Here is a 22154-nt window from a genome sequence, read left to right as displayed (position 1 = left end):
GATTGTAACTGTATAAAAAAAACACTTGAGAATTTGATATCGCTGACGTCGAAAGTATACAACATGAAGGAGAGGGGTTAAAAATAGAAAGAAAGAGAACCAAAAAAAAAAAAGAATAAAGAGAAAAAATGGTCTGGCTTCTTAACAAATCCAGGTACGACTGTTGAACCGCAAATATGCGGCCAATGAAAGGGTATATGTCGTCTTTAAAACGGGAGTGATCGTAACTTCTCTAGTCCGTCCGTGGGAGAGTAAACGCTCCGCTTGCAGTCGCGCTCAATCTCCTTCGAAGGAGAGGATACATGTTCCATGGGCATCTGTGGCTGGGCCGTCAGACCTGGTTTGACTGCAATGGAGAGGTTTTTTTTTTTTTTTTTTTTTTAGGACGGTACTTACGTTGAGGAAAACGTTGGCCTGCTTTATACCAGCAATATCGGCAAGGTGCTTGAGACGGCCCCTCAGGAAACGTTTCTGTCTCGGGGTGGCAAAGTCGCTCGTGTAGGCCGTGACCAGGGGCCACAGAATCATCATGCCGGCGGCGCCCTTCAAGGGGTCGTCCGGCTTGGTGTCCCCGCAGGGGAACTGTGCCACCACGACGCCGTAGCCGTTCCACTTGCAGAAGAAGGGCGCGGAGGCGATGGTGTCTTCGATGCGCAGGATCGCCGAATTCTTGAGCTCTTCGTACTCTTCTCCCATGCGGTAGTCGTCGGAAGACACGAGCCAGGCCATGCATCGCAGGATCGTCGTCGTCAGCATGAGATGGCAGCACCACGTGGCGACGTGGAGGATCGCGAGCGGCAGGTTGAAGAAACCGTAGACTGGCCCCGTAAAGGTTGGCGCAAAGTCGAGCTCCTCGTCGGACCGGTCCTTCACCCAGTCCACCGTGTCGACCTTCCATTGCGGGCTGGGGTCGTTGTTGAGCTTGCGGAACTTGGCCTCGAGACTCTGGGCTCGCTTGAGGGCATCGAGCACCTTTTGAATCGTCTCTGGCTTGCGGTCTCCGGCGCCGAGGATGCGGTCGACATCCTGTCTGATCTGGCTGCTCTGGATATCCATGCTGGCGATGGCGTGTTGCATGCGCCCGCGGCATTCGTGGTGTAGAAGCCAGGTGAACTCGGCTACCTCGGGGGAGTTGGGAAGGCAGTGGATGGAAAGGCACTGGTTTCTGGTGATGGCAAACATCTCTTCGCCCTCGGGGGTCTCAAGCCCCTTTTGCCCTCTGAGCTTGACAATGATGGCTGCGCCCTTCATGTGGTTCGTATACTCTGCAATGGAGTCGCGGGACGAGGTGAGGATCTAAAGCAGTGTTGGTCTCTTTGCCCTTTTCTAATAATGTTTGGAGGCAACTTACTTCGTAAAAGGCCAGCATCAGCACCGCACCAAGTGTCTGGTCGTTCTTCACCTCCTCCGGATCCATGATGGCCTTGTTGACCGCACGTACAGCCCTCATGTAGTGGTTTTGCGCATGAAACAGAGCAGAGTTCGCGTTGACGCTACGGCGAGCCGCCAGTGCAGCCAGCGAGACGGCCTTGTAGGCTTGTGAGAGGCACTTGGAAACATTCGGCCGGCTCAAGAACCTCGGTAGGAAGCGGTAGTAGCCTCTGGCTGTAGGCGTGACCGGAACAATGATGAACTCGGACAGGAAGTAGCAGGAAGCCTGCTCACCCAGGGAGTCGAAAAGGGATGCCGGAATGCCTTCGTCTTCCTCGGTAGAGTCATCGTCCTTGCGGAAGGATAAGGCAGCGGGATTCGAGTAGTCAAAAGTTTTGTACTTGGGGCCGGCTACTGATGTCAAGCACTGCTTGTTGCAAACCGGCGATATGCCTCTGCTTTCGTCCTCGGAACTATCTTCGCCACGTGCCTTCTTAAATCTCTTAATCGTAGCCTCGGTCTCGTCGCGGATGTTGGCTTCAAAAGGATCGCGGTAGCCCGGGCACTGGCGTCTGGATTTCTTGCATCTCATGCAAAATGGCTTGGCCTCGTCACACTTGATCCTCCTAGCTCTGCACAGCTTGCAGCCTCCAGATGGTTTCCCCGTATTAACCATGGCTGTGACAGTGTGTTTCTGGGCATATACAACGATCCTGTTTGCTCGAGGCAGTTGTAGGGACGAAGACTAGGAGCGGAGAGGGGCCAAGCTCTTTTTCACAAGTTTCCTTCCTGTCAGTCCCAGGCACACAGGTTCCGAGGCAGTTCTTTTTTCGGTTTAAGCCTAAGTGGCAAGGGTCAAAGGAAAAAGCGGGAGAGACTATGTCATAGCGATGAACTGTAGGCGTTCCAACGTCTAGGGCTGTTGATTACCAGCCTAATGCCTGGTCAACAGAAGCAACGGAATGGCTGGATCACCGATGGGACGCTCTGCGAAACTCTACGGCCTCGGCTTGACGCGTTGGCGAATGCCACGAGTTCAAACGATCAAACGAGATCGCGCCGTTGGTGGAAGGCCATCTCTGGTTGCCTAGGACTGGGCAGATCGGAAATTTGTCTGTTCTTCCCGAAGGTTTGTTTCATGCGCCGCTAAGCCCTGGTGATGCGCGGACTCCGTCGATCAAGGGTGGCCCCGTCGGCTCGTGCGCAGATTGTTTGAGACGGCAAATGAAGTATACCACGAGAGATCAACGAATGACAGGATGCTGGTGTGGGCCATTGAGGGAACAACCCGGCTCTTCGGCAAGCCGGTAGAAGGATGGCACCTCAGACAGGTGTCAGCCTTGCGTGTGTGTATGTGCGTGCCACCATGTTGGTGACTCCGAAGTCCTCGTTCGCTAGTTTCTATCCAAAGATTTGTGTGTCTAGCCACTAGGAGTTTGCCATATACCTTCCTGACCCAAACGTCCAAACACTGTTGACTGCGATCAAAGGGTCCTCAAAGTCTGACCGCGGAACGAAGGCAGACAAACGGCTGGCAAAGATTGTGTCTTGTGAGGGGAACAGACATGATCTGACCGCGGTATTCGGTTCCGAGTCAGGCCGGCTCCGGCATGGATACAGGAGTTGGGAAGGGAACACGCCAGCATGATGTTGGCGGCAGGCCAATATACCGCGGGGCTGAGCATGTCATTCTGGCGAAGATGGTATACTTAAGTCTACTGCCAACTGGGGGTTCCAACGGTCTGGGAGTCGGATGCTTGCCCACACACATGCGACACCAAACGGTGTGGAGTCACTCCGTTCATTCGTCATCGAGGCCGATGGGATTGTTTCATTCGATCAAATACTTCTCAATCAGGAACTCTAGTCGCCAGTAGTGCCTTACATAATTTATACCAGTCTCTGTCGTCCATACAACAGCCTGCAACCTGTTCCATGTCGAAAATGGTAAAGCTGAGTGCACGAGTTGCCTGGTGTCCACTACGTATTCTGGATACTGGTCGGTGAGTACAACTGTTTGTTGACAAGGATGGAATTCCGCTGAGAAACAAGTCAAACCTATGGCATATGATGTTTGTGAGACGGTGGAAGCATGATGCCCAGTCTCCCGTGAGGTTAAATCTGGCATAACTTATTACTTAGAAGACAAGGGGAATTTAAACATCTTGCTGACCTTATCCGCGCTAGCCGAGAACGAATCATTTATTTGCTGTCATTTTGGGTGTGGGTCATCACAGGGTCCACTTTTCGATTTCGGTAAGACAGCTGCGAGTTTAATTTTGTTGTCGACCTCACAGATGTTCGTCTATCTGATGACACTTTCAAAACCTCACGGAATCCTTCAACGTACCTTCGGACTGCCCCATCCTTCCCCCCACCTAATTGACTTGAACAGCTGATCTACTGATAAACCCTCCGTGATGGCTGTCAGCTCGCTTCATCCTATTATCTGTAGCTTGACCCAGCCGTCTAACCTGTAAACAGTTTGCGTGCTCTCGGCTACGTTCAATCTATCAAAAATTCAACCGTTAAATTTTTCGAATAAATACCAGCAATGAATAGCTAGCATACGTCACAACTGGTTCGGCCACGGCCAGTAGACCCAATGTAACATTTTCTACGCTCAAAAACCTCAGGTCATTGTGTTAAAGGAAGAAGCGCAGGGACACAAATGGCATAGCTAGACGACCCAACCTGATACATAATCCAAAGTTCGTCCAGACACGGGAGTTTCAACAGTGTTCTTAACGCAGTATGCGACTACTAATCACACATTACCCGCCAGGGTCAACGTAGCGCCAAAAAGGATCACTGGCATGCTTGAGTTTGCACGTCCCTAAGCCAGTAAAGCATCAAAGTGCTATGGCACATAGGGGGCTCGATTTCTCACAGCCTTTCGCCACTCAGTTTTCCAAGACGGTCAGCTGATGAGGGATAGGTATTACGAACGTCAGACCTACAATTTTAAAAGGACCCATACTGACCCAGTGCGACGTACCACGCAACCATCAAGGCCTGTCAACGAGTCTGCTATGCTGCGAAACAAGACAGCAATGCAACGAAAGCCGCGCTAGTCCTGTTGGCGTGTTAGTCGGTCAAAGCAACGGTAGGTTGTTCAAGTTGCTCGTACAATACACCATATGCTCTTTGGGGCTGTTTCGTACCACAAGAGAATCAGTCAGACAATGGATTTATCACGACATTTCAGGCTGGAGGAGTCTTCGTTTGGAGAGAAGATTGTGACGAGTTTGACGTTCAATTATCATGGCCACTGTTCATTGCTCACCCCGATTTACTAGCTCGGTCCGTTCCATTGCAACTCAGACAACCAGGGGCTAGAATTTGTCGGTAGCAGGATATTGTTGGCCACTGCTTGCTTGAGGCTATCTAGCCCTGTTTATCTTTCAATACCTGTCGTCTTCCAGTTCTCATCAAGCTAATTTTTGGCCCCAACAAGCTCTGCTGCACGCCAGGAAATCAGTCGCGTAACTTCAACCACTTGGAAGACCTCCATCGGAGCTCTGAATCAATCATGTCGTGCCCGACATCGTACGCCTGAGTGGCTCTGGCGTAACAAGGAAGATCCCTGTCTTGATCACTTGAAGATTCTGCAATACGTGGTGTACGGTTTGCTATACTACACTTAGTCGCACTGCTCTTTTCTGCACTTCCTCTGCATCGTTGACTTTTTATTGAACGCAATCCCTGTTCATAGGTTAAAGCACTTGGCAGATCAGCCAATGGTAAAGAACGACAACGGACTTTAACCATGGTTTTAAGCCCTTGGACGGTGGATCGAGTCACAGGCGGTGATGGTTTGATTAAGGTTTGCTAAACCTTCTGGTGAAATAGGCCTGGTTACTTGTAAAGTCTCTACAAGATAAACTTCAACAGTCTCCCATATTGCACAGCATAGCTGGAAATTGACCTCTTGATGATACTCTTTACGTCTGAATATCCGTAAGGAGTTCTTTAGCCGAAGGTATTCAGCTTCTCACATACTTTTGTCAATAACCAGAGTGTAGGCAAATTTAGCGGAAAACTCAAGATAGTTGACGACCTGGATCAAATAATATGGCTTTCAACCGCATTAAGACTGCGAATAGATTGGACGCTTTAGTATTTGCGGTTCACTGAAAAGTCTTAGGCCTTGATTTAGGCACTTGTTCAGGATGCACTGAATGCCAGATAAATTATCTCACTCTAACTAGTAAAGCCAGTTCCATCACGCAGCATTGGCATGGAAAAGAAAAAGCGACCAATGAAGTCACTGCGCCAGGTCAAAGGACTCTGGTGGGGCGGCCAGGGCGGATTAGACGAGAGCGAGTGCGGCCTGCAGATTACCGGTGACCGGCAGTAATCGCAAGATGACTACGAATCCTTCGTGCTACGGTTTAATTTTTCCCTGTGAAGAATGCCAACAAACCGGACGGACCAAAACATCTAAAGAATTTACTTCATATGGTATACACTGAAATGCGCAGGCCCTCGGCCATGAATGAGGCAGCCCCCTAAGCCGATGCAGTTAGCCCGGCGTACGGAGCGTGTTGACAGAGGCCTGTGGCCGGTTTGGCCCCACAATAGCCCGAGCTGTCGGAAGTCTTAGTCCGGCACCCATTCGGCGGAACAATTCGCCCGCCCGGTTCCATTGGAGCCTGATTGATGAGCACGACAACCCACAGGAGGCCGCTACTTGGGGTCGGTTTATCTCATCTCCGGGTGTAAGCTCCGTCCTTAAACCGACCTACGCACTCTCACATCACGCGCGTACAAGCAACCCTGCGGAGTGATGCTTGCTCAGGGGGTAGGAAAAGTGACGAGAGTGATTCACAGCTAGAGGGAGTGATCCGCTTTTGCTTACCTGGTGATCCTAGCCCTATCTCCTTTGGTTTAGTACACCTCCGAAGAACCACTGACTGGCAGTTGGCTTACCAAGGGTGTCATGGAACGTGTGGTAATCCCTCCACCACGCTTCAGTATTTCCAAACTTAGATATAAGAGTCGTACATCCCCTATCATTTATTCACTGAATTTAGATGTAGTACATCATCAAGACGCCTTCTAGATCGACACTCAAGGTCTTGAATAGTCGCTATTCTCCCGGCCCATTATTGCCCCTTTCTTTTACCTTTTGGCGAGCAAACACGTTCCCAATGTCTTCCACAGAATCCAGTCCACCACCAACGCTGGCCCTCGAAAAGCAAGCTACTCGCGTTGACAACGATGGCAAAGTCGTTTTCAAACCTTCGCGGGAGTTCCTCCTCGCCTTCGGTGCCCTCTGCACTGTTGTCCTAGCAGTTGCAATAGATGCGACAACTCTCTCCGTCGCCCTCCCGACAATGAGTACTCAGTTGGGCGGTACGGCCCTCGAAGCCTTCTGGTCCGGCACCAGCTTTCTGCTCGCAAGTACCGTTCTCCAACCAACGATTGCGGGGTTGAGCATCATATTTGGGCGGAAATACATGGTCTATGTTGCTTCACTTCTCTTCGCCGTGGGCTCAATAGTCGGTGCTGTTGCCAATGACTTCACTATCGTCATTGTCGGACGCACCATCCAGGGCGTAGGTGGTGGAGGTATTCTCGCGCTCAGCGAGGTCATCGTCACAGACCTCGTGCCACTGGCTGTACGAGGACAGTGGTTCTCAATGCTCTCGGCCATCTGGTCCGTCGGCAGCGTCACAGGGCCCCTAATCGGCGCTGGCTTTGCCCAGAACGTCAGTTGGAGATGGATCTTCTGGATTAATGTCCCAATCATAGTGTTGGGCGTCGTCATGGTCTTTTTCTTCCTGAAGCAAACCAAGATACCGGGTGATTTCATGGGCAAGCTCGGTCGGTTCGACTGGTTGGGCAGTTTTCTTTTCACGGCAGGCTCGACAAGTTTCCTATTTGGAATCTCAACCGGCGGCGTTATGTATGAATGGAATTCATTCAGATCGTTGCTACCGTTAATCTTGGGCGTCGTCATCCTCGTGGTTTTCGGCTACTGGGAGCTAAAGCTAGCGAAAGAACCCATCATTAACAAAGGTATTTTCAACAACTGGACTATGATCGCCAACTACATCATGACAGTTTTCCATGGCATGATTCTTTGGACCCTTATTTACTTCCTTGGTGAGCCTCTTTCCCTGCATGATTTGTTGGTTGTTGTCTGACACAGCGTGTAGTCTTTTACTACCAAGCGGTCAAGTCCTACTCTGTTGTCATCTCTGCCGTCGCCGCCCTTCCCGAGACCCTAACTGTCGCCCCCGCCGCCATGGCCGTCGGCATCATTGCCGGCACCACGGGAAGATATCGCTGGTCCATCTGGGCAGGCTGGATCATTACCACACTTGGCGCTGGACTGCTCTGCCTCATGCGACCAGAGACCACCATTCCTGCATGGATCTGGCTCAACATTCCCATTGGCCTGGGAACGGGCATGCTCTTCCCGGCCATGGCACTCTCGATTCAGGCGGCATGTGAGCCGGCTCTCAACGGACAGGCCGTGGCATTCTACTCGTTCCTTAGGACCTTTGGCCAATCCATCGGCGTGGCAGTATCGGGAGTCATTTTTCAGAATGCGTTCCGCGAGAGACTGGCAGACATCCCGAGCCTAGCGCACCTCGCCGATGAGTACTCACGCGATGCGACTATCGTAGTGGAGATCATTAAGTATATGCCGATGAGTTCCACGCGCATAGAACTGGTAGAGGCGTATTGCGACGCGCTAAGAGCGGTTTGGATTACCCTCATTGCGTTTTCTGCGTTCTGCATGCTGGTGAGCGCAACCGTCAAGAGGTACAGCCTTGAGCAGGAGCATGTTACGGAACAGAGGCTCGTTGTGAGTGATGAAAGCTCCACAGAAAAGGCAGGTAACCAGAGGGATGTGGAAAGGGGGGGAGAGTAATGCCGGCGATACTGAACACGGGGGGTTTGCATGGCGTATAAGAAAGTATGGGCCACGAGTGAGCGTTGTGCATAGCTAGGTTCATTACCACTCTTGGGATTTGACACCAATCGTTGCGTATTTAGAGTACTTTAAAACAGCTGCTTTCTTCCTAATTTTGATGGCGAACACCAACAGAGACCGCCAATGATTTGTCTTATGTGTTGTGTCTATTGGAAACTCCTTGAAAATACTTACTTATTGTCATTTCGATACATCTCCTTCTATGCTTGTAATCAGCCCCCACGTTTTAGCCTGGTTGCTGCCTTTCTGGTCCCAGGATATTGCATGGGAAACTCCAAATGACACACCATAACTAATAAATAAGTGTCTACAATGCAATGGTGAATAGGCAATACTTTCCATGAATCGATGTTGTCTGCATATAGCGCATAGATTAAAGGAAGCAAGGAGCAGGAAACTGATTTATTCCCAGTACGGAAACGGTAGCTTTCCCAGATCCAGAGTATTATGGCCCTTGGCCTATTTCACTTCTGAGTCTTGAGTCCGCGTTCCTGCAGCCTATGGCTTATCAACATCACCCATCCAGCAACAGTCCAGGTTGTTCTTCCCACTTTATCCCAACTCCTTCAGACCGAGACAGAAAAGCAGGGTATTTCGAGGTCTACCAACTGCTTCCATTTAAATCTTTCTTGCTGACCACCAGGCTATGACCTGATCTTGCAAGACAAACATCATTCTAACCGTAGGTACTGCCTTAAAACACCTTCCAACCAAACCGCCACATGACCAGCACCCGGGAGGCTTTCCATCAACAGAAATTATATCATCGATAACACGTGCAACGTACAAAACGAATCGCAGAAATGTGCCAACGAATCTACATCTACTTCAGCACATGCGGCTGCCAACTCTTCAACGCACTTCACGAATGCGAAGATGGTCCAACATCAATTTCTTGCGGAAGCGCAACCTACGATAAAATCAGCATCATCACCAAGAAAGGGCAAGAGTGCCGCTACCACAGACACATCTCGTATCTGCGAGAAGGGGCACCTGCTCTGCCTCACCATCAAACACATGCTATCAGTTCCGACAACCAGTTTGAAGATTGCGAAGAGCAAGAAGAGACCGAGGAAAAGACTGGTGACAAGCGCAAAAAGGCCAACGAGCGGGGTGGGCCTGATAAGAAGCGGTTTATGGGCGAGATCGAGCGCAAGCCTGTCGACAAGGAGGGACGTGAGGAAATACACTCCAAAGACGGAGAGTCAATAGCGGGACTTCACCATGATGCAAATGCCATAGAATTCCTCGAGGAGAAGATGGTGCGTGCGCGTCTTTGTGACGACTTCCTCAAGGTCGTAAACTCTACCCTCTTCGACACGAGCGACGAGTTCGTAGGGTCGGAGTTGGAGTACGTGACAGTTACAGACAGCGAATCGTCCGCTGAAGAGAGTGAGAGTGGCAGCGGGAGTGAGATTGAAGATGGCGATGAGAACTCAGACAGTTACCAACATGGCTCTGATGGTGCTACCCCTACACCTGAGGACGATATTATGAATACTGCTTCGATTTAAGCGGCCTGGCTAGCGATGAAGCAGATCAGAAGCGCAAATTCTGAAGTGGGAGCTGGCTTCGTCACAAGCGAGAACCGCCAACTTTGCATTATGGGTGCAAGAAAGAGTGAATCTGACCTTGCCAGATCACCAGCACAATGGGCCCAGGAATAATCAGGAGGGTTGAAGATGGTGTTCAGGTCGAGGATGAGACCAGCGACAAACATACATTGATTTGACAACGAGGATTTTGGCGAGGTCGTACGGCAGCAAAGGGCCTTCGATAAATTGGCACCACGAGAGAAACAAGGCACAGTATTCCCTGAATAGCTGCGCCAGAAAACTTGTCTGGTGATGGTAATCAATTCGAGGTTGTGTGAGGCAACTTGATGCTTCTCAGATAGGATGACTGCGTCACTTTCGGTGATATTTTGAATACCAGGCTTTTGTACATACAGAGCAGGGTTATCCCTTTCTGGCTGTGATTGATGCGAGATATTTAAATCCTATGTAGTGTCATGTCTCATTATCCTATGTGCGCTCACCTGACTTTCAGTCCAGAATGAGATGAGGATGTAAACAAATGTTGCAACGTGAAAATCATCATGATGATGCGGCGATAGCCCGAAATCCAAATCCACATCCGTGCCCACCTAAAACGCTCAAAATATCACTGTTAAAACTGTATGCGCCGCCTCTCATGATAAAATTAGTCCCAAGCCTGTTTGGTTGGGTATTGACGTCCCCCAACACCAGAGATCGTTGGGCTCGCGCCGCGCGGTGCTTCTTTCCACCTCTTTCTCTCGTCTCTCATTTCACGCTCGCGAGGATCCCATGGCGGCTCGCCTCGTTCCCGCATACGATCCACGTCAGCGTGGCTGCTGGTCCGGCGGTGGGCCTCGGGCCGCGCAAGGTGCTGCCTTTCCCGTTGCTTGCGGGCCTCTCGGTCGTCATCCCTCTCCCAGTCTACCACACGGTCTCTTTCGCGATCTCTGTCGCGTTCGTAGCCCCTCTCTCTTTCTCTGTCGCGTCTCCGGTCCCGATCTCTGCCGCGGTCCCTCTCGCGCGCCCTTTCTCTTTCTCGTTCTCTCTGCTCCCTTTCTTCGATTTCTCTGCGTGCGCGGCTTCGATGGTGACGTCGACGCTCGTCCTCGGAGTCAGAATCATCCGAGTCACCTGGAGCAATCTCTGGCCAGCTACGATTCAGCTTAGAGCCAGGCAGATGCTCACGGCTACGGCGTGATGGCGGATCACTGCGGCGGCCAGAGGTGCTCCGGTGACGGTCTGGCGACCGACTGGTGGGAAGGATGGACGCAACCTTCTCGCTAATCTTTTCAACAATCGGAATGCTACGTCGACGCGGGTCATCAGGTCTCAGCTCGGAGCGGTGCAAGCGGGCCCCAGAAGGTGGGACTGGCACAGATGACGAAGGGGGTGCCGGAGGGGCCATGCGCCTGAAGCCTGGTGGTGGTGGTGGTGGTGGCGGTGGCTCGTTGGAGTGGTGTGTATGTGGCCTGCGCTTGGATCGTGGGCTCATGTCTTCCTCGGAATCAGATGTTGAAGACGACGAGTAGTGACGAGGCTGGCTGTGCCTACGAGGGGGCATGTCCGGTCTGTTGGGATGCAAGTGTTCCGAGGCATACATGGGATCTTGAGAGGGTGATGGGTAGTCGGAGAAGCTCCGTCGCCGGCGGTCATCTGGAGAATTTGTACCCCGATATCGCTCTTGCTCGGGACTTCGAGGAGGGATGTTCAAGCGAGAAGGGGGATAACGCCCGGCATGTCCCGGTACATGGCTATAAGCTACCGGGCGGGTTGGCGGAGCGAAGTAGTCGGCTTGTGGCCCACGAGGAGGGGGTGATGGCTTGGGGTAGGGGTTGCGAACGTGGGCGTAAGCGGCCTTGACCCTCGGCTCGTCTCTTTCTGGTGGCCAGTTGGGAGGCGGCGCGGAGGTAGTTTTCGGTGATGTTTGGTCGTCTTTAGGAGCTGCAGCCTTTCTTAGTTTCTCAGCGCATTCCTTGTGCCACTTCTCAATAACCGGGTCGGGTTTGACGGGGAACGCATCGGCTGGTAGGTTTGGAGGGAAAGGCTCATTCGTTTCTGGATGCTTCAGGTTCCAGTTCTTCACGGCGTGCTGAATGAAGGGGACATGCTCTTCCGGGCAGAGCAAGATCTCGATTGATTCCCACCGTACAAATCCGCGCAGTGTCAAAGCCGGAACTGAAGGCGCTTCGAAATCGTTCTCGGAAGGTTGCAGAGAATGCTGACAACCGGTAACCTGCCATATGTAAGATATGGCGGGGTAGAGCATTTCGATGAAGAGCGCTACGATAGCGGCGGGTCAGCATGGTGTGCTTGCAAACATGGAGACGGAAGGGAGTTCGTGTCCTTACAGTCATAGTTTCCACCAACAGCCTTGTAAAAGGCAGCAAGCTTTTGGGGAGTCAAAAGTTGGACATTTTTGTCGCCGATGTCTGTGGTCTTGAGGTTGGCGGGGTACCGTCAGTAATGGGCCAGAAAGGCGAGGTGGGGGGTAAGAGACGTGAGGCAAGGATGGAAAATGGGGACGTACAATGTACCGTGCGATAGAGCGCAGCAACGCATCGAGAGTGGGTGTCGGAGTCTTGTCCGGGTTGATCAGATAACCATAGTAGCTCGGAGTTTTTGGATCGGTAGATTGAGCGGTGGACTCTTTCGAGTTGGGCTCTGCGGTCGCCGTCGCCATTCGGGGCCGAACTCTCTACATTAACGGAATGTTTCGTGGGTAGCAAGTCCGGGGTGAAATAGTGTGGAGATTGGATGCGACAGCTAAATATAACGGTCGTGGCTTATGCTGGTCAAGGCTCGGATCGGCAACAGCGTTTGGCGCGGCAAGACAATGGCATGCGTTGATACAAGAAAGAGACGAAGAGAAGCGTGGCGTTCAAGTAAGACGAGCTGTTGAGTAGGAAAAGAGAAAAGTAAGAGGAGGCTAGCGTTGAAACGCGATAGGAGGCCGAGGGTATCAACATCTACTAATAAACTAGGGTATCGACTGGGGTGCGGGCCGCAATAACATCGTCATACGAGAGATGTAAGGGCAGAAGCAGGCTGAAGCCAAGCTGCGACTGTGAGTCAAATACGTGAGTGGTAGACGCACGACGCCGGCAGTATGCGCATGCGAGACGAGAGACGAAAACGGCGCCGGGGAATAGACTGCGGATGCGATATGGCCGGAGGGTGTGAGAGTGACGAAGGAGAGGTGTAAAGAAGAGAAAAGAGGTAGTGTTGTTGGCGGGATTTGGGCGGGTGAGAGCTGATGATGTAACTAAAGTACTCGGACTGCAACGGCTGGTGGATAGGGTACCTGCACGTCGAGTTTGGGTTGGAGGGGACCAAAATGCGCACGATGGATTTCTCTGGCTCTCTCTAAGCTACCCGTTCAAAATGAGTACCAACGAAGGGGGTGAGGTATAATTGCAATTTCCATCAAGGCCCCCCCGGCCAGGCAGATACGTAGTGTTAATAGTAGACCCAGGATGAGCAACGGTGAGAGAGAGAAAGAAAGAGGGGACAAGGCAAGCCAGGGCAGGCAGGACATTAGGCAGTCAGGCTGGACAGGGCAGTGGTAGGTAAGAATAGCGATCAAACAGGGAAGCGTTTGGCTATTGGGCTGACACGTGCATCCTGGCGCAGCTTCCCTGGTCCTGGCCCCAAAAATTTCATGATAATGATCGGGGGCCGATAGACGAAAAGAGAGAAAGAGAGACAGATGCAGACACCTGGACGGGGAAATTGGGTACAGATGGTGCTAGACTGTCCTGGGTATTACTTCGTGACATACTACGAAGACCACATACATAGTACAATCGACTTACTACTACAGTTTAGACTGACAAAAAGACCCCAGCGATGTCCGTCGAAGGCGAGGCATGCCCAGCCCAGCCGGCTCCCCGGGATGCCTCCTGGAAGCCCAGCCCAGGTGAACCCATCCGCTGGAGACCATCTGCTGCGATGTGCCTTGTTGTGGGGGCTGGTAGCCGCTCAGCCGCCAGACTACCCAGCTACCAAAGTATTAGTGTAGTCCATGAAGGCCTTCCACAACAACAAGCTAACAGAGGCAGCCCGACCAGGCCGATAGGCTGGGAGCCATGAGGAGCCAGCCACACCCCGTGGCACTGGTAAACTCTGCCCATCTCCTACTCTCTTTTTTTCCCCGCCCTTTAACCAAGACTATTATAGCACGCGTGAGGCCCAAGTGAACCATAGCACCCACCACGCAATCAACCCTAAGACAGCATCACCATGGCTAATTTTTACTTGTTACTTACTTTTTACATGAGCACGCACCTCAATTTTCACCCAATCTTTTCGTAACTCTCCCAGCATGCGCCTGACGTCCGGTTGCTGCTCCGCGCCGGCGCATCGGACATCCTTGCTGAATAGCAAACCGCTATAACGTGTTGACTGTCAGTACAACCCCGGTATGCCTCATCTCGTCCCTAAATGGATGCGGCACCTGTGTGTGATGCGGTCGCAGCCAAGCTTTCGAAGCATACAGTTCTAGCGGTGAGTAGGTTGGCGATCAAGAGTTGACGAACGAGGCTTACAAGGGGCTTGGTTTTGTGCATTGCACCCACCATGTACCAACCCTATCAATTCCCGACTCTATGGTACTTTGAAAGCCAAAAATGAACCCTGGACGGATACGTGGGTCCTTCCCCAACCAACCCGCCAGGCGAGCAACTTTTTTCTAGAACTATCTTTGTCGTACATGAAATCTGTCGCGTACCATCACTTCAGCCCCCTTGTCTATTATTACACATGACGATCGATATTTGTACATGGCAAGAATCCCATTCGCTCGGCCCTTTCATTGGAACGCCGTATACCAAAAGCCGATGGCAGCCCCGGCAATGGAGAAGAAATTCCTCACAAAGTTGAGCGTCTGCCACTTCGTGAGCAGCTCTCTGGCCTCAGACCATCCCAGCGTCGTGACACCCTGCGCACCAGCCATAAGCTGCGAGTTGGTTGCCGACATGAAGACACCAGTGTAGGGAACGATGGCGAGACTTAGTGCCCCGGCGGCCACGAACGGCTTCCACGCGACACCATGGCAGTAACGTCCATACGCCGAGTACGCAAACGACAAGAAGGTGACGACAGCTACCTTTGGCCCCAACGACTTGCCGCGCAGGAAGATGTTTTGCCACAACTTCAATGCATAGATCGGCTCCGCGTTGGTTCCTAGGGCGGCGGAGACGCTGAAGATGGACAACGACTGCCCCATGCCTGGTCTAAGAGTTAGTGACTGACGTAGCGCTGAATGACACGCGCCCAAATGCCTGGAGGGGGACGGGACAAACTTACCGGCCCACCAAGCGCACCCAAGGATGCCAGTCGCAGTCGCGATGTTGTTAGCCAGTCCGAGTTGCGACATGTTGATTCAGTGTGTGTGTGTGGCTGCCGAGTGGCTGAGTTGGGTTGGCCTTGGCTGAATATGAGATGATTGTTGCGATGAGACTTTTAACAAGAAGTGAAATGGTATGCGATTGAATAACCAACAGCTTTACGTTCAAACTATACAGAGACCTGGGGGAAGTCGTTCCAACGTTGCTTGTTATATACAGAATCCTGTGTGGAACCTACGGCGACTATTGTCGCCGACCTTGAGTCGGCATAATCGCGGGCAACAAGAAATGTCCGAACCATTCCTTCAATTCTCGCTGCTCCCGTCTGGCGTCTGCCGCCTGCCGCCGGACTGACCCTTGTTCGAAAGACAAGTTAAAAAGGCTGGCCACGCGGCTATCTACCATCACACCAGAATTCCTTAGTCGGCAGCAGGTCGTCAAAATCCCCGGGTTCGTTGTCCTGATGACGAAAAGTCCTGTTGGTTTGGACCACTCGCGGTCCACAAGTTGAGATGGGCGTGGTGGCCTCCCCCCTTCACCCCCCTCAACGTCATAAACACCGTACCGCCTACTGTGTTGGTCGACTGATACAGAATCCAATGAGTGTGATCTCCGTTTGATCATGTTCGTTCTTGTCCTTCCACATCTTGAACTTCTCGAACCCCCACTTCTCCATGATCCTCAGGCTGGCGGGGTTATCCGACGCTACCACAGCGTTAAGTATCTCCTCCGCCAACTCGCCCTCCTGCAAGCTCTCGAGGCCGCGAACGGAGGCCCTTTCGACGCTGATTTCGCATTCCGAGCGAGGTAGAGACCACCAAGCGCTGAGGAAGCCCTGCACAAACTCAGTCGCGTATCCATTGCCCCAGAACTCCTTCTGGAACATGTACCCGAGCTCTGGCCAACCCAACTCGCCGCCGGTGGACTTTTTGCAGCCGCCGATACCAATCCACTGGCCCGTGGACCGCAGGCAGATTGAGAAATCGTAGTTGCTGGCGTCATTGGGAGGTAGGTTCTGCGCTAGCTTTTCCCGGGTCTCGTCTAGATCCGCATCGATGCGCCCTACCGCAGACCACTTCATGACCTCTGGCTGCGTGCGCAGGACATGCAACGCCTGCAGATCATCCGAGGAAATGGGCCTCAGAATGAGACGCTCGGTGACGACGTGTTGCCGCGAGGCGTGTGGTGGGAGAGGTGTAGTTGGCAACGTCGTTTTGACCTTGACAAAGTCTAGAGGTGTGATATCCATGATGTGTAGCTGACTTTTCGCTTTTTGTTCTTTTTGTTTTTCTTTTATTCTTTTTTCAAATGGTCGTTTTTCGAGTAGGTTTTCTTCCGCCCAAGTTCGAATATACAGAACCAGGCTATTCAAGTGAATAGCTTAATGAGTTTTCACACCAAGTTATCTTTCTTTTTCAATTCTTTCCCAAACAGGTTGAAGAAAATTTATAGTTAGCTGGGCTTGAGTCATCTCAGCCAGCCAAACCTCTTTGAGGACTAAGTGAGGGCTTCGGCGTTATCGCGTTTAGCACTAGCGTCCACTATGGCTATGAAACGGGGGTGGGCAAAGCTCCGCAATGTGACTTGGACCACCAGTTGATGACTGTTCAACCCGACTTTTCTCCTTTCTCTGTCACCCGTCGAGCCTATCTATTCGGCCTCAGGAGCTCAGCTCAGCTTAGCCGGCCGGATCCTTCCTGCACCGCTCACTCATCCCCGGAGCAAGGGGTATTGCAAATACGGTCCTTGGCAAGCATTGTTGAAAGGCTTGATACCGGGCCTCCGAACCAGATCTTCAACCTTTCCCGACCCGGCTCAAAGTGGGGATCTCGGCCGTCCCATGGAATTTTGTCGCTCTGACAAGAAACCCCCCCAATTCCTTCAGGGCACAAACGAGCGTTAGCTCGCCTTTCCCAATCAACGAAGCCAAGGAAGCCCTGATTGCGAGAGACACTCTGGATTTTTGGTGTTCCGGGATTGCTTCTGCCCAATAGCTTTTGCCTTCTTGATTTTCGCATCATATTAGCCTTTTGCATTTCTCGATGCCTTGGGCCGACCCCAGCTGGGCCTACATGCAGTCGTCTCTTTCACTCACTACGACCTGACTGACTAACGACACAAATCACCTACGTCAGCAACCCGCCGTGAAAGCCCAACAACAGTAGCTCAACACACACACAAACACGCATAGACACACAAAACACACAAGCGATGACACCCCCGGCACCAGGGGCGACCGTGGCCGCCCGGCAATTACAACAAGCCGAGCAGGGCGGCGGCAAGCAACCGCTCAGCTGCGCAAACTGTCGACACCGCAAGATCAAGTGTGACAAAAATCAGCCGCGGTGCACGCAGTGCGAACGCTCCGACCTGGACTGCGTGTTCCCCTCGCGTAAGCGGAACCGTAAACCGCGCCATGGCCGCCAGAGCGAGCTTCTCAACCGCATCACCCGCCTGGAGAGTATTGTCAGCAAAGTCGACTCGGGGAACCTCGATGGCGGGGCCAAAGTAACAGCGACCACGCCAGGAGGAGGTGTTGGTACTGCTGCTGCTGCTGCTGCTGCCGCCACCACCGCCGCTCAAGTGTCGGCCGCCCGTGGGAAAAGCGATTTCACGGCTGTGAGCGAGTCAGAACCGTCTCCCGCGCCGGGGTGGGACCAACCCGCCCCGCCGGCCAATCTTATGAGTGCCGAGTTCTGGGAGAATCTCTGCCAGGAGGTCGAGGGCATGAGGCAGGCGCTGGACCAGCCGTCTGACGGCGACGAGTCATCGGATGACGATCTGCCGATGACAAGTCCCGAGTCCTTCGCCAATAAAGCCCTCACACCACCGGCGCTGTCGGGCCTGATCTCGAGCAGCGGCGGCGGGTCGGCTTCCGGCGCCGAAAGCTTGCGGCACCCCTCGCCAGAGCACATTCTCTACCTCTGCCGTGTCTTTTTCGACAACGTCGACCCGGCATTCAAAGTCCTGCACCGGCCCACGACGTCGGCCGAAGTAGAGGCGTTTGCGAATTCGCCTGCGAAGCGAATCGACGAATCCACCGAAGCCCTGTTCTTTTCCATGTACTTTGGCGCCATCACCAGCCTGTCCCACGAGGCATGTTTGAAAAACCTGGGCGAGGAGAGGAGCGTCCTCGCGCAGCGGTTCAGGGAGGGCGTTGAGCGTGCGCTTTACAAAGCCGATTACCTTAACAGCACTGAGATCAAAACCCTTCAAGCGCTCACTTTGTACGTTGTAAGTTTCATAAATCTTGTTTGGACTGCGGACTATGATATTCAGACTGACAATCCGACAGTGTTTCCTCCGCTCCCACAACGCCAGCCGCGCCTCCTGGGCTCTCATCCCGCTCGTCGTGCGCCTCGCGCAGGCCCTGCACCTCCACCGTGACGGCGTCGCCCCATCCCTCCCGCCCTTCGAGGCCGAGATTCGCCGCCGTCTGTGGTGGATGATTGTCGTTCTCGACATCCGCGCCGCCGAGGACCGCGGTACGGACGCCGCCATCCCTCGGCAGTCGTACAATACGCGCCTCCCCTTCAACCTCGACGACGACGACTTCGGGCCGTCAACAACCACCCCGCTTGAAGACAGAACTGGCCCAACCGAGATGACATTCTGCCTGTGTACGTCCATGTCGTCCGGTATCTTTGGGAACCTCCGGCCGCGGCACCCGCAGCTCGCTCTCGACAACGACGGCGCGCCGGAGCCGACGACGTCCGAGGACGAAATCATGGCGCACGCGCAGCGTCTCGAGGCGCTCTTCGGAACCCCTCCGCCCCTACCCTCCTCGCAAGAGGGCGGTGACGGGGGCGACGAGAAGCAGGGCGAAAGTCATTTACCAGCCTGCCACGCCGCCATCACCGTGCGAATCATCATCCTCAAGATGTGGTTGTCGGCACAGTACCCCTTCACTCCCCGCGCGGCCGCGGCAGCAGCGAAGCCGCGCGTGGCGAGAGAAACGATGCTGCGGACGGCGGTGAACACGATCGAACTGGTCGAGTTCAGCACGAGCACCTACCGCGACCGGTTCGGGTGGTGGATCGACAGCTACGTGCAGTGGCACCCTCTCGCCGTCGCCCTGGCGGAGTTGTGCGTGCAGACGAGGGGCGAGCTGGTGGAGCGGGCGTGGAAGGTTGTCGATAGGACCTTTTTCGAGATGGGAGCGAGGATCGCGGACACGAGGAGGGGCACGCTGTGGAGGCCTCTTAAGAAGTTGTTGAGGAAGGCGAGAGCCGCGAGGGCGGAGGCGTTGATGGGGAATATGAAGATTGGTGGCTCGGAGGGTACGCGTGGTGCTACTTCTTCTTCTTCTGCTGCTGCTGCTGCTGCTGCCGCCGCCGCTGCGGCGAAGGGGAGCGTGACGTCCAAGGTTGGGACGGCGACCCAGGAAGATGAGGACGAGGACGAGGACGAAGACGAGGATGTTGACGTCGACGGGGATGCCGATGTAGATGTAGACGTCCCTGTGCCCAACGCCACGCGTCAGCAGATGCCGAGTGTAGCGCCTACCGGCGTCGGGGTCGGCGTGGGTGGTGCCGTCGGGGGCGGGGTGGGAGGAGCCGCGATGATGGTGGACATGCCGCCGTCAGCGCCGCCGCCGATGGAGGATTTGCCAATGCTCGAGAACGTGGCGTTATGGGCGCATCCGCAGGAGCTCATCAACCATTTCGGGCTGCAGATGGATGCCGGGGACTTTTCGTGGGACTGGAGTACGTGGAACGAATTCGTGGACGATGCGAACACGGAGAGGTCACCTGGGGATGACTAAGGGCTGGCTGGGGTCGAGAAAGGTCTTTGAGTGTATGATATGTGTACGCCATTCAGTCTTTAGTGAATGTAGGAACAAGGTTTCCAATCCAACATGCCACCAACTCCGACCTGTAAGCATCGAAGACTTTTTAGCTAGGGTCACGTAAGGATATATATATATATATGTGGCTCGCCCGGCACAAACTTTGAGGGAGCTGGAACAGAATGTCTCTCAACTGGCAATGTCTTGGTTCACGGACTTGAATTGACTGCCGGCTCGACCAACGAGGACGCGGGCCCGGCGACTTGTACCAGAAAGACGCCAAGCCGACCTGCGTTGGGCCGAGCCGGTCTACTGAAAGGCATTATCTCATAAACAAAACGAAAAAGTCATGATTCACGAGCTTCGTACTGAGGTATCGTCATTTCGCCGGTCTATCAGAGGACTCTTTTTTTCTTTTCCCACTTCGGCCCCATGCTCGAAATTGATTGTTTGAATAATTTCATTTCATTTTGTGGCCCCCGCCTTCAGAAAGCAAATGTGATAGTTCCATGAGACCTAGTGAACACCTGCCAGTAGTAGTAGCCCGCCCCTCCATTTGTCGAAAACCAGAGAAACAACGCCGCACATTGATTTATGCGAAAGTGCTGGGGCGCTTCGCGCTGAAGATCTTCTGGTTGCTGATCTTGGAGACGCGGTGGGGGAGGGGGAAGCTGAGGCCCTTGGTGAGGAGCTGCTTGATGTAAGGGCGCTTGACATCGTCGGCCTTCTCGAGCTCAACGACCTTGAGGATCTGTTTGGGGGTCACGTGTCAGCGGGGTCTAGGTCATTCACACCGTGAGGGGGACGGCGACATACGTGGATGGACCTGAAGCGGGCACGGTGGCGGGCGGCCATGTCGGAGTAGAGAGCCTCGACAGCGTCGGTGCGGGACATCTCACGGTACTCCTTGTACATGTTGTGGGTGCCGGAGCGGGAGTCGTAGCGGATCCAGATACCGAAGTTCTTGACCTTGAGGGGGTGCTTCTCGTGGATCTGAATGAAGTTTCGTTAGTTGGATATTCACGGTTGGATATTCTGTTTGAATCTGGGATAACCGTACCTCCTTGACGCTGACGATCTCACCAGTGGCCTTCTTGACCTTCTTCAGGCCGCGCAAGAAGTACCAGTAACGGGACTTCGCAACCGTGACGTTGGGAGCGAAGATGGTCATGCGGTACAGGGCCGGAGTCGGGTTAGCCTCGGTGGGCAGGTGGCGCCCGATGACCTCGTATTCTGTGAGACGACCTGGAGCGAATTCTGTTAGCTACGTGACGTCTCGGTGCCAAAAAAACTATTCCCATTGTGCGAAGACCCGGATCCGTTTGCTTTCATCGACCAGAATGCCAAATGTCGTGCAAGGCTAGCAATGTCGATAACCGTCAAAGTCAACCGCATTGGATTCTGCAATTACTTCCAGACAGAAGAAAATTGACATTCAACATCTGAGTGTCATTGGGCTGTTCCAAGAGTACCACGTCCAACAGTCGTTCCAGAGGTGAATGGCACAGCCAGTCCCTCCCAATAACATCCGCTAGTGACTCGTCGCGGAATGATGACGGCCGTCAAAGCCTCAAAGCGCTGCTGCCGAGCGTGCATCGCATCATTGACGTAGAGATTCTTGTCGTCGGATTCGCATGATTCGTCGAGGTCGCGCATTTGTATCCAGGTTCCACGAGGAGAATTAAGAAAGATTGTGCTTACCCATCTGAGCGACTGTTAGACAATTATTCCTCTTGTGTAATGAAGTGATCGAGACTTACTTTGAAGAGCTGGCCGATGGTCGAATATCCGATATCGTGGTGGTTGCTGCAGGGTCAGTTCCGATTCAAAGGGAAAGGGAAAAAAAAGAATTTGTGCCTTTGAGAAATGTTGTGTGCCAACAAGCGCGGCGAAGCCTTGTGGGGTAAGGGCTGTGGCTGGTGGGGCTCCACTGCACCCTGCGCAGCCGAGCGTGGCTTTGCGACCAAAAATTGATGCCAGTGGACTGCGACAGATGCCTGAAATCGAGGGCAACAACTTTCTGCTGCCTGATGGAAGGATATTCTGGGTCTGTCAAGGATATTGTCTTTTGGCCAATCACAGCGCAAGCTGGCTTCACGAAGGAGACGACACACCTTGGAGGGATCACAGAGGGTCACTCATTCCAAGAGACGGATGCACTC

At 53.2% G+C, this 22154-nt stretch overlaps 9 protein-coding genes across 9 annotated transcripts; 3 read left to right on the top strand and 6 right to left on the bottom strand.

Annotated features, from left to right (window-relative positions):
* Nucleotides 1-206: 206 nt before the first annotated feature.
* CTRU02_209799 (negative acting factor) lies at nucleotides 207-2047 on the bottom strand (the record flags this gene model as incomplete). Its single annotated transcript, XM_036720615.1, has 3 exons — nucleotides 207-317; nucleotides 397-1296; nucleotides 1352-2047. 3 exons carry the CDS (start codon nucleotides 2045-2047, stop codon nucleotides 207-209), a joined length of 1707 nt encoding a protein of 568 aa, XP_036587455.1.
* A 4477-nt stretch (nucleotides 2048-6524) lies between these two features.
* Nucleotides 6525-8257, top strand: CTRU02_209798 (major facilitator superfamily transporter; the record flags this gene model as incomplete). The annotated part of the gene is made up of 2 exons (XM_036720614.1): nucleotides 6525-7482; nucleotides 7536-8257. The coding sequence occupies 2 exons, from the start codon at nucleotides 6525-6527 to the stop codon at nucleotides 8255-8257; spliced, it is 1680 nt and encodes a 559-aa protein (XP_036587454.1).
* Nucleotides 8258-9123: 866 nt separating this feature from the next.
* CTRU02_209797 (uncharacterized protein) lies at nucleotides 9124-9834 on the top strand (the record flags this gene model as incomplete). The annotated part of the gene is made up of 1 exon (XM_070205338.1): nucleotides 9124-9834. The coding sequence occupies one exon, from the start codon at nucleotides 9124-9126 to the stop codon at nucleotides 9832-9834; it is 711 nt and encodes a 236-aa protein (XP_070060986.1).
* Nucleotides 9835-10522: 688 nt separating this feature from the next.
* CTRU02_209796 (hydroxyproline-rich glycoprotein DZ-HRGP protein) lies at nucleotides 10523-12538 on the bottom strand (the record flags this gene model as incomplete). The annotated part of the gene is made up of 3 exons (XM_036720613.1): nucleotides 10523-12138; nucleotides 12207-12294; nucleotides 12386-12538. The coding sequence occupies 3 exons, from the start codon at nucleotides 12536-12538 to the stop codon at nucleotides 10523-10525; spliced, it is 1857 nt and encodes a 618-aa protein (XP_036587453.1).
* A 2127-nt stretch (nucleotides 12539-14665) lies between these two features.
* Nucleotides 14666-15232, bottom strand: CTRU02_209795 (uncharacterized protein; the record flags this gene model as incomplete). Its single annotated transcript, XM_036720612.1, has 2 exons — nucleotides 14666-15084; nucleotides 15163-15232. 2 exons carry the CDS (start codon nucleotides 15230-15232, stop codon nucleotides 14666-14668), a joined length of 489 nt encoding a protein of 162 aa, XP_036587452.1.
* A 539-nt stretch (nucleotides 15233-15771) lies between these two features.
* Nucleotides 15772-16452, bottom strand: CTRU02_209794 (GNAT N-acetyltransferase; the record flags this gene model as incomplete). Its single annotated transcript, XM_036720611.1, has 1 exon — nucleotides 15772-16452. One exon carries the CDS (start codon nucleotides 16450-16452, stop codon nucleotides 15772-15774), a length of 681 nt encoding a protein of 226 aa, XP_036587451.1.
* Nucleotides 16453-17414: 962 nt separating this feature from the next.
* CTRU02_209793 (C6 transcription factor) lies at nucleotides 17415-19968 on the top strand (the record flags this gene model as incomplete). Its single annotated transcript, XM_036720610.1, has 2 exons — nucleotides 17415-18437; nucleotides 18499-19968. 2 exons carry the CDS (start codon nucleotides 17415-17417, stop codon nucleotides 19966-19968), a joined length of 2493 nt encoding a protein of 830 aa, XP_036587450.1.
* A 616-nt stretch (nucleotides 19969-20584) lies between these two features.
* CTRU02_209792 (60S ribosomal eL20 domain-containing protein) lies at nucleotides 20585-21163 on the bottom strand (the record flags this gene model as incomplete). Its single annotated transcript, XM_036720609.2, has 3 exons — nucleotides 20585-20743; nucleotides 20809-20985; nucleotides 21053-21163. The coding sequence occupies 3 exons, from the start codon at nucleotides 21161-21163 to the stop codon at nucleotides 20585-20587; spliced, it is 447 nt and encodes a 148-aa protein (XP_036587449.2).
* A 278-nt stretch (nucleotides 21164-21441) lies between these two features.
* On the bottom strand, nucleotides 21442-21648 carry CTRU02_209791 (uncharacterized protein; the record flags this gene model as incomplete). The annotated part of the gene is made up of 1 exon (XM_070205337.1): nucleotides 21442-21648. The coding sequence occupies one exon, from the start codon at nucleotides 21646-21648 to the stop codon at nucleotides 21442-21444; it is 207 nt and encodes a 68-aa protein (XP_070060985.1).
* Nucleotides 21649-22154: the final 506 nt, after the last annotated feature.

Source organism: Colletotrichum truncatum (assembly GCF_014235925.2).
Source record: "Colletotrichum truncatum strain CMES1059 chromosome Unknown Contig_0006, whole genome shotgun sequence".
In the NCBI taxonomy this organism is placed as follows: domain Eukaryota; kingdom Fungi; phylum Ascomycota; class Sordariomycetes; order Glomerellales; family Glomerellaceae; genus Colletotrichum; species Colletotrichum truncatum.
This window is presented reverse-complemented; position numbering and strand designations above follow the sequence as displayed.